Source organism: Gavialis gangeticus, unplaced genomic scaffold, assembly GCF_001723915.1.
Source record: "Gavialis gangeticus isolate Ggan-Ray unplaced genomic scaffold, GavGan_comp1, whole genome shotgun sequence".
NCBI classification, from domain to species: domain Eukaryota; kingdom Metazoa; phylum Chordata; order Crocodylia; family Gavialidae; genus Gavialis; species Gavialis gangeticus.
This window is the reverse complement of record NW_017729026.1, coordinates 39380468-39391621: the sequence shown is the minus strand read 5'-3', so window position 1 is coordinate 39391621 and position 11154 is coordinate 39380468. Positions and strand designations below refer to the sequence as shown.

At 41.0% G+C, this 11154-nt stretch overlaps 1 protein-coding gene across 3 annotated transcripts in view; it reads right to left on the bottom strand.

Moving 5' to 3' along the window:
* Nucleotides 1-521: 521 nt before the first annotated feature.
* The window catches only part of SIM1 (single-minded family bHLH transcription factor 1), a 70575-nt gene continuing 59942 nt past the window's right edge, over nucleotides 522-11154 (bottom strand). For all 3 annotated transcript variants that reach the window (XM_019520165.1, XM_019520166.1, XM_019520167.1), the window contains 2 exons: nucleotides 9998-10403; nucleotides 522-1753 (listed from right to left, as the gene is read on the bottom strand). In XM_019520165.1, coding sequence (XP_019375710.1) covers nucleotides 1023-1753; nucleotides 9998-10403 — 1137 coding nt within the window. In that variant the 3' untranslated portion in view covers nucleotides 522-1022. The remainder of the gene's footprint in view (nucleotides 1754-9997; nucleotides 10404-11154) is intronic.

Genomic DNA, 11154 nt, shown 5'->3' with positions numbered 1-11154 from the left:
GGATCCCTGGTGATCAGTACCCATCCCATCTGATGGGATTGAGATGTGTCTACTAACTTACCCCCAGTACCCATCCTGCCCCAATCTCCATGTGGCCTGGAGGCAGATGCCCAGCAGCTGGGACAGCTCTCCCAGCCACACTGAGATGAAGACAGGTCCCAAACCCCATGCAACTGAGGGGCAGCATCCCGGTGAGCCAGGACAGCTCTCTCCATCCCCTTTGGCCCCCTGCTGCCTAGGCTGACTAAGAACAATTTGCTTCCAGTCAACATCTACATGTGCTTCGGTGCATTAATTTAATGCACTAATTTCTAGTACCTGTATGTACAGGTACTAGAAAACAGCACATTAGACAAAAATACCACATGGTAAATGCTGTGCACATGTAGACGCTGTTGCTTTAGTATGTATTAAATTAGTCAGTCGGCACATCTACATGTGCAATTAATGCAACTGAAATATAATCCATCTCAAACTGAGCCAGAGTAAACTAATTCCAATGTCACTGTCTACACGTGCATTTAAGTTCGGTAAAATACTGTGCTGCCAGATACCACTTGTATCTGATGGGACAATCCAGCAGCACAGTAAATTTGTCTACTGCACCCTAACTGCCACTCACATGTACATGTAGATAGTGATGTTTTACTGTGTAGCAAATTAATCTACTGTACAGTAAAGCATCTCATCCAGATGTGCCCAGTGTACATAAACTGCTCAACTAGTCTACCAAAAGTCTGCTTAGCCAGCCCAGCCCAAGCCTTTCCCAGCTTTTCTATATAATATGACAGCCACATTGTATTTAGTTGTATTCACTATAACCCTAATGCCAGTGCATTATTTTTAAATGAACACATCTACTAACTTTTCCCCAGTACTTTAGGTATTTTCTCTAGTGCATTGTGGTATATCAAATGCTGGTAACAAGGGCCTTAAAACATATATATCTTCCAATTACATTTCAAAGGGCTTGTTTTGTTTTGTTTTGTTTTTTAAAGAACAAAATATATTAGAAAAAAATGTCAGCTTCCATTGGTTATTATAACAGAGGTCCCCTTGTGTCCCTGTGCTGGATCTTGCTGCATTCTTAAATGAGAAGTCACATCAAAGTGTGATCCATTACAGCCCAAGGAATAGTTTCTAATAGTTTCGCTGTCATATAGATGTTCAAGAGCATATCCAGTTAATGTATAAGCATGCTTATCAAAATACTGCCTGTGTGAGCTGTAATAGGTTGGAGAAGCTGCTGGATGGTCTCCGGTGGTTTGATGTGGGGACATGTCTGAATGCAGATAGTCTTTAGCTAGTATCAAACTGGACTTTGAAATTCGGTCAGAATTTGGGCTGCTTATTCTAGACAGTGTCGTGGGACTGTTGTCATAGTCATTTTCATGTGGGCTCATAATCTTCCCATCTCGTTGCTGAATGTGTTCACATGGAGAGGTGTTGGCAACCGTAGGAATATGACAGACATCCCCTGTCATCTGCTGCTGCTGGTAGTTAGCAAAGCAAAGGGAGTGCTTTTTCCCTGCTCCATTAAGAGAGACCAATGGATCAGGAGTTGTTTTCCGTAGCTGTAGCCTGTTTTCTTCCTCTTTAATCATTTGTTGAGTAGCTCTTATTAGAGTTTCAATTTTGCTGGGCTCATGTGGACTATTCTGATACTGTTCAGGACGATATCGGTCTCCTGATTCACTAGCAGAGCCTGGATCGGGTGAACTAACAACACTATCCTCATCCCAGTGTCCTCTCCCTAGAAAACAGATAAAGGGGACAAGGAGTCAAGTTTGGTTTGTACACAGTTTGTCTCAAAGGAAAGTAAACAACCATGATAGCACGTAACGACTGACTGTACTGGTATTAGGTTGAGTTAATGTTTGTATACAAGAGCAACTGGAAGCCAAACTAAAGTCAGTCTCTGACCATGAAAGCTTAAACACTGAAGACAAAAGAAGTATGTTCATTATACACATGGAGTACTGAGGCAGAGATTAGGGGTAAATCTTATTTCATTTTTACATGCCTAAGTAGCATGTAAAATTAGTAATTACATGACTGCATTTTTTGTCCCTGTGCACAGTATAGATTCCCTGTAGCTATGCTCACCTTGCATTTCCCTTCTGAGCATGCATCTCAGTAGGCTGAATTATGTTGCATAAGTACCAGGCACAACAGAATCACCCAGGCACATTCACAATACCAGGTAATCTTAAAATTTTAGTTGCAGGGACAATACTAATAGATATTTGACACTGGAGGAATAGGAGCCCTTTTCACCCTTTCACCTCCAAATCCCTTTTGGATTCACCTCCAAATTCAATCTTAGACATACTTGTCCAGGAAGCACAGGGCCTGGGTTCTAGGGCTCCCTCACCATGAAAAAGTACTGAAACCATCAGGGTATGGTTTCCTTTTGAAACTGGCCTAACAGTCAGTCAATAGAGGAAGATATGTTGGCCAAGGAGCTGGAAAGCAAAGTAGAAGAAGGATAACTCAGTGAGATGGATGCTGCCCTGGAAAAAAAGAGAGCCCAGGGCTGAGGCAGAAATTATTCCCACTTGCATTTTCCTAAATCCAAGGTGCCATGGGTCAGCTTCAAGAGAACAATGCTCTGGGCAGTGTCTAGAGTTAAGGCCTGGTGGTTACAGTACTTCTGTAAGTGGGAAGTGGTACATGCAGGTTCCACCCTTCTTTGGATGAGGGAAGTTAGAAGATGGGGCTATCCTCAGAAGCATTATAGTGCAGCTGAATGTTTGGAAAAGCAGAAATTCACAGGAGCAATGGCATCTTCCAGTTGCTAATGTAGTTGTAGGGGTGGCTCTTATTTTTTCAACCCCCTGCCAAGTTGGTGACCAGGTCTCCTGCTTCAGTCACCCCATTTTAGTTAAGCCACTGGTACCCTCTTCTTCCTCTGGCATCAATCAGCTTCTGGTTTCTCACTCCCTGGGTTAGTGCCCTAGTCACAAAAAGGTGGAAGAGCTGTCCTCCTCCTGTATTTTGCTCCCACATGGTATGCTTGTAGAGAGATCCTATTCTGTCACAGATGGAAATAGAATCTAAACTGTGTAAGTGCCAAAAATTGCAATTACATGGCTATGTAAATGCCACTTGGGCATATAATGGTGAAATAGGATTTAGGCATAAGTGCCCAAGATCACAGAAGATTATGTCAGAGCCACAGATAATCAGTGATGGTCAGTAATTGGCCCAAATCAATAATTTGGGCATGTGAGTTTGTATCTAAAACAAATTATAAGCATGGTTGGAAGCACTTAGATAGCTAGGTACTTTTTGTGCCCATAAAAACAGAGTCAAATGGGGATTAGCTGAACATCAGGCCCATAAAGGGTCAGAAGTATAGGTTATTAGATAATTCCTTATATCTTAAAGGTCAGAAGAGGTTAATAAGACAAGTATAAAATAAATCAAGAGACTAGATTTTGTAGCCTTGTCATCACATATCCATGTTTTCTGTCAATAAGAAATGGAACAAAATATGCCTTCATGTTCACTGACTGGCAACTATAGGGAAATGAGTTTTGTATGTGCATAAATATCTGCTGTCCAAAATCTCTAAAAATTCAACCATGCTAACCTGAAATTACCTGTCTTTTGGTAATAAGGCCCACAGATCTGTAAGAGGAGGTGTTCAGCTCACATGCAGCTGAGGCAGAACCAGACCCATGAGTCACTTGTAAAAGGAGAGTAACCCTATCCCTGAAGACCCTAACATTTGAAATATATTTCTACTATAAGGAGACAATGCAGTTATGGACTTCATAAAATCTTGCTAATATTCATGCCTATGACAAAATATGAGACAGCTTTTTACAAGTTACTGAATGCCATTTTGCCACAGCCCACACAAAAGATATTGTCTGGTGGGAAGGGGAGGTTTGGCAGATATTGTTACATGAAGAAAGAAAATGTGGTAAACATGTACATTTTTGTATTCTTCATTGCATGAAGGTCCACATACTTGTAACAGTATGGACATGTCTACACAAGATACCTTACAGCACAGCAGACTAATTTGTTGTGCAGTAAAGAGTCACCATCTACATGTACATGGCAACTAGGATACAGTAGACTCATTTACTGTGCTGCCAGATAGTCCTGTAAGACACAAGTGGTATCCAGCAGTGTGGTAAATTATTGCTCTTAAACATACATGTAGACAGTGACATCAAAATTAGTTTACTCTAGCTCAAATTGAGCTGGAGTATATTCCATCACATTAACTGCACATGTAGATGTACCCTATGATATTATCACCAGAGTGTTTCCAGAACAGGTGATAAAATTAATGACTATAGGCAAATTCTATATACATGCTATAATATATCTGGGCTCCGGATTCTGTGTATATCTGATGTGCTCTACTGTGGAGTACTTTCTGCTGATGACAACGTCAGAAATTCTATAGCAATTGCATAGTATCTAAGCACCACATAAATATATATTTATTCTCAGTGTACGCTTCAGAGACACAGAGTTATTTATGTATGCAGTAGCTCCTATGGGCCCCAGTCATGATTAGCCCTCCATTGTGTTGGCCACTGTACAAATATGAAATATAAGGTAGTCCTTTCTCAAAGATTTTAGCATTTTGCAGATAAGGATCTGAGATAAAAAGAGACTGTAAACCAGATTACTTTTGTTCACACTGAATAGCTTGTTATTTCACAAAGAGTCCAGTTTACTCCAGAAAGACACTCATAGAAACAAGACCAATTCAAAATGATAAAGGGCATGAGAATCTGGAAATGATTATTTGTGTAACTGTTAATCTTCAAGAGGGTTGCACAAGAGGGTGCTCAATCACACAAAGAGTCTGCCCTTGACATACTCAGCTTTGCTTCTCCTTTATTCCTACTTGCTGGTTCAGAAAGATCTTGGTGAATGTATTGCTTTTCATGGTCAATATATGTCCATGTTTGTGAAGGGAAAAAGTGGTCAAAGTACATTAAAAAAAAATGGTCTAAGCTCTGCATCTTCTCCCAGAATCAACTTCCTGATTTCTTTGGGATCCCAAAGAAACACCCCATATATCCAAGATGGCTTTTCTGTCAGATTCATGAACTAGGAAATTATTTTCACTGACGGTGGGATAGTAAGGTGGTAGAAACTGAAGAAAATTCTGGAGGAGCTTCATGTAGGTGCCAAGGTCCACTGCAGTGCATCTCTGAGAAACATGAATGACTATTCTATAGACTCTATAGAACTGCTGACTTCCTGTATGCCTGTTTGTGCTTTGTCCTGCTACTACAAGAACATCACTGCACCTACACTCCCAGATGCATAATGGGACATTCTGATGCACTGACTCGTTATCACAAACTTATCCTTTTCTAAAATCTGAATTGTACTAGAGGTATCCAATCTCATGCTGCATCTATATTAGACTCTGAGGAAGATAGACATGGTTCCTTCTTGTCTGAGGGCCACCACTAGAAGCATTCTTTTTGTAGTACTGTGCATAATATCCAAAAGGAAGCACTGGAATCCATGTTTCACTGTGTCCTTGAAAATAAAAAAATGAGGCCACTTTGTGAGGAAACAACCATTTTGATTTAGACCTTTGGTCCTATTTGTTTAATCTTTCTTGGCTTTGACATCCTGCAGGGCTTAATGGAGACAGATATATGATTCCAGTTTAGACCCTTCTGGGAAATATTTTGTGCTCTTTTCTGAGGTGATGAAAAAAATGAAACAAATACTCAGCAGTCAACAGTGGTACTTGTTAATACAGACTCAGGTGGTTCAGAGGAACCTCTCTCTGCATCCCTTAATACTGTGTTCTAATCCTTGTCTGCAAGGTGAATCATGAGGAGTCGCCACTTGCTGTGGGCTAGATTCCATTCCATCTATTAGATGTCTAAGTGGACTTAGGCACCTACATGGGATTCTGTTCTACCCTGTTCAAGCCCCTGAAAATCCATGAATGCATCTACTTTTGTAACATGCTATCGTCTTATCCTTAAGACTAAATCACAAAAAAAGCAGTGAGGAGTTGAAGGAAGATGTATCCACTTTTTAACTATTTTTCAGTGACTTGATCAGAATAGAATAGAATGGAATAGAACAAATCACACCTATGGCAGGGCCAAACACAAGCTTAGAGCAGTTCAAAAGGGGACAGGGAACCACTGCTCAGGATCATGGCAGCTGCATGACTTTAACTGTTACTTGTGCATAAAACTTGCAATACAAATGGAGCAAAACTGCTCCAGTTTTAACCTTGTTCATCCGGGGTCATACTGGCATGATTTAGTTCAGTTGTGTCACTATGAATACCTAACAGTTGCTGTGTGTTCCCAAGCAGCAGCTCTCCTTTCCTTTTGAAGCCACACCATGTGCATGTTGTCCATACTCCTTACGCACCTAGAGTCCACTTATGTGCCTGATAAATGAAATGTCTCTAGCACAAGGACCCTAATGAAGGCTTTCATGTTGAGGAGCCAGGAAGGTTCCAACTGAAAAGTTCAGTGAGGAGTAGGGAGCATACTAATTTTGCCTTTCCCTCCTCCTAGTTTTGTCTCCTGTTATTTCTTTGCACATGGGTGACAAGAAGATGTAGCCACTAAATTACATTTCAAACAGCATGTCTACACAAGACGCTACTGCACATTAGTACTTGTATTACTAAGTATTTGTATTAGCACTTTAGTACGTGCATTAACAAGTACTAAATAAATGTGCAGTAACTGGAGTTACTGCATAGTAGTGCCGGTGAACATCTTTTAGGTGACATTACTGCGCAGTTACCTAATCATACTGCGCAGTATTGTATTAGCACTGTCCATGTTGTGACATGCCACTCTGCGGTATTTTTTGGCTACTGCACAGTCAGTCTCTCATGTAGATGTGCCCGGAGAGAAGGAATAGTGGGCATTTCCTACATGAAGAAGTAGCTCTGGATGCTACATTCAGGTCTAATCAATCAAACAGAGATTGTTTTGAGAACAAACAATGGTCTGCACCAGTGTAGCTTAGATCTATTGAGCTCCAGCTATGGAAGCAGAAAGGCCTGGAAGATTTTCAGAAAGTGGGGCATTCCCTTCTGCAGAGTGACTGACAAGTCTGATTCTACCCCCAGAACTACATACAAGCAGAAGATCAATACATCTGTGGAGCTCCATACAATGAAGAATTTAATGACAGCAACTGTAATAAAAGTTGAACTAGCAAAGAAACCAAAATCAAACTCTAGTATTAGTTTTCATTGGTTGTCTTTGATAAAATCCACATAAAATCCACATTTTATCCCCACATTAAGAACAAGAGTGTATACATAAATATTTCTACATAAGAGTTAGTAGGATCACCAACAATTATCATATGATTATAATTACAATAACCTGGTGTATACCTATATATGAATAACATTATATATTATATAACAGGTTTTATATATATATATATACACACACACACACACACACACACATATATACATACACACACACATATATCTTATAACATGCTATATATTTTTCTTCTGTAAAACAGAGTTGAGTAGAATATATTGACTTTTTGGTAATTCAAATATACTTTGTACACATACATACATATTATATTATATTATATTATATTATATTATATTATATTATATTATATTATATATAAAAAACAAAGTATATTTGAATTACCAAAAAGTCAATATATTCTACTCAATTCTTTTTTACAGAAGAAAAAATTGCAGGCACTTGCATATGATGGAGTAAAGGAACAGAATACCGGAAAGTGCAATACACTGTGGTAAAAAGACAATGGCAGATTAGTACTAACCAAATTAAATTAAAGGCCTCCTTTCTTCCATCACTATCTTTTAGACCACATTTCCTTGAACTTGATATTTCATTTTTTCTCTCTATTTTGGAATAATTTTATTCTAATTCTAGTGAAATATGCCCATTTCTTCTAAATTTAGACAGCCAATTCAATTAGCAAATGCAATAGGCAGAGGTGTAAGGAGCTTCTTCAGCATCCAGGGTAGGCAGGGGAAGGTATGCTCATCACTGTAGCTGGGGAAGGTGGTCTTGGAGTGGGGAGGGATTAGAGGTTGAGCTGAAGGGAAATCTTCCCCTTAGCTACTACTACTGCTGCCACTACAACAACATGAGCTTAGGTGGCAGCAGCTGTTTGGTGTAGGCTCTCTGGGAGGTGCCCCCAGGACCCCATTTGCTTCAGATACACCAGTGGGTTCAAGCAGTGCTGTAGCAATGAAGTTTGGTGTCTGAGGCAAACCCCGCAGCAGCAGCCCACCCTCACCCCACACAAAGATCCAGGAGTCACATGCCCCCCCCATGCATGCCCAGGAGTGCATACAGCAGCAGGAGCTGCCCTTCCCCCATCCCTGCACGTACCCCACCCTCCCCCAAATGAGTTGCTTATGGCTCTGTCCTGCACCCCACCCCAGCTGGGCAGCACCTATTGGCACTCCTTCACTTCAGCACCCAGTGCAGTCACCCCACTTACCCCCCACCCCTTGCAATGGCAGTGGGTTCAGGGCTATGCCTGGGAGGAAGCACCATTCCATCCATTCTACTTGCCTCCCACCCCACAGATACACCATTGGGGGCAAGACTAAGCCTGCCTGGTTTCTATGGCCAGGCAACACAGGGCTGCCCCTGCTGTGGCAAGGACTTCTGTGGTGGGGAGCGGGGGGGTGGTGATTCCACTGCCCCCTTATAGCCAGCACCTGTAGCTGGTATCCTCTTCCTCCCTTTCCCCTCCATCCCAGTTATACTACTGCAGGTAGGCAAACTTATACCTTGCTTAAGACTGGGGCCCTCGAATGTCATAAATTCTTTAGGTAATACTTAGCACTGCAGACCAATTCCTTCCTCAAAAAACACAATCACTGCTACAACAGGCTATTCCAATCAGTATACACTTATATGCATCTTGCAACATCATGTTAGCCAGTCCTCATATGAAAGCTGTACTGGACAAGCCTCAAAATGTTTGGAAGAACAACATTATATTCAGTCTATTTGCTGTTCATTCATACTTTGTGAATTTTATCCAACCCAATTAAATCTGCAAAAAACAAAGTCAGGGCTTCTTTTTAATTTTACAATACTTTTGCCCTTGGTCTGGCTGGAATTTATTGGAGAACAGTCATTCTTGCTGAGGTTTTTTCTCCTCAGCATAGTTGCTTCTAGTCCAAGACATTAACTGCAGAGTGGGGCAGAAAAGGTTGTCCAAAACTTTTCCAGACTTCAAGCATTATTCATTCTAGGTTTGGTTCCAGGTATAAATTGGGGTTAGTTCTTATGCAAACTGGTGCACTCACAGAAATAGACTATTTACATTAGGTATACCTCTTACATGTTTGCTGAGATTTAACCTACCATATTTATCTGCATACATTGAGCAAGATTTTTCCAGACTTATCTGCCACAGCACAGTTTCATCATGCCTAAATACTGGCCATATGGAGCAGAGTCCACTCATCAGTGTCACTTCTCTCTCCCCTTGCTGCTCAGCCGAAAGCTACTGCTAATTTCACAGCAGCTGCGAGAAGGTTAAACTTCTAGCTGTGGAGCTGCAGGGGGAGGGTGAACAACACTGATGAGTGGGTCTGTCTCTGATCCATGTGGCTGGGAGCCACACACAGTCCTCAGTAGCTATTCCTACATGCCTGTGCCTTTGTTAAAGTATAAAAATCAGCCTCCTCCCGTAAGATACTTCACTGATTTGGGATGGCAATTTTTTGAAAAGAGGATGCATGTGGTATGTGAGTAATAATACAATATGCTCCCAACTTCATTTTAGAACTAAAAAGTTAGAAGCAAATGACATTTTTTACTATATAGATCTGATTATCAAACCCAGATCTGTACTATTGCACAATTTATACACCCAGACCCAGACACAAGCACACAGATCAGGAGACCTCTTACACACAAACTGGCCACATGGCTTTATGACTTTGAAACTATAGCTTTAGATTTGCTACGGTGCCCAAGAATTTCTTGTTATTTCTTACCATGAATCCTGTGAACTGAAGTTATGTGGGGCATGCTATTCTCATATGCTTCTCTGCTTTCAGGGGATGATTTGGTCAGGGGCAGTGCTGAACGAGAACCCCACCAAGTCTCTCTTCCAGGCTGCGGTGTGCCCAGGAAATATCTACCAGCTTCACATCTGCCACCTTCACAGGCCTGAGTATGGAAATGTCTGTCATCAGTCAACCTAGAATGGTCAAGTGCAAAGCCATAGCAGAGAGCGCTGCGGTCCGAGTACTGTCTATAGGCACAGGAGACATCATGGTGTTGTGAGCTTGGTCTCTCAGCAGGTTCCAATAATTGTGGAGAAGCAGTATCAGTGAGTGGGCTTCCACCCCACTGGCTTTCATGGTCAGATTCAGATCTTTCTGTATGAAATCCAGAATACTGCAATACAAAATGAGAGGCACTCTCACAGCTGACAGGGCAGACCTCATGAAAATCTAAATCCCATTCCTCCCATTTAAAAGCCACCCAGTTCCATCCTTTAAGATATGTAAAACCTAGCTCATCAACATCCATGTTTTAATGCAATATATTTAAATAGGAAAATATTTTATTTATAACTTTGCAAATGAAACTCATGTTCAGTATTGTAGCTCCATTCTTCCACTCAAAAGCAGTTCTAGAAGAGATTGAAATGATACCAATATCTGAAAGACAAAACTGAATTTTGTTCAAAATCCTTTTCATTATCGTTGTTCATGACCACAATGCCTTCCCTATGTCTCCCTTACCTGCCTGTTTTATCAGACACCTTCAAATCTTCCTTTCTCCCTATCACAGTAGGTAAAGAAAGATCCTGGACACTCAGGTGTTTCAAAATACCATGAGGAAAGACTCCAGGGTGTGGCCAAGTTTTGAAGTGGCAAATCAGAAGGATTTGCCTTTCTGCTTACTGTTTGTTCCTTGAGAGCAAGGAAATCAGCTACTGGAGACAGCTTACTAAAGGAGGAGACTATCTAACAAGAACAAGGGGAACTGAAACATTTGGGAATAATATTGAAGCGTGGGGAAGTGTAGTATACAAAGCCCACACCCAACAGAACACAGCCCAAAAGGTATATAAAATTTCTCCATAACTGAATATCACTATACCACACACTGATATTTTTAGAGGGATTTGGAATGCTCAGAT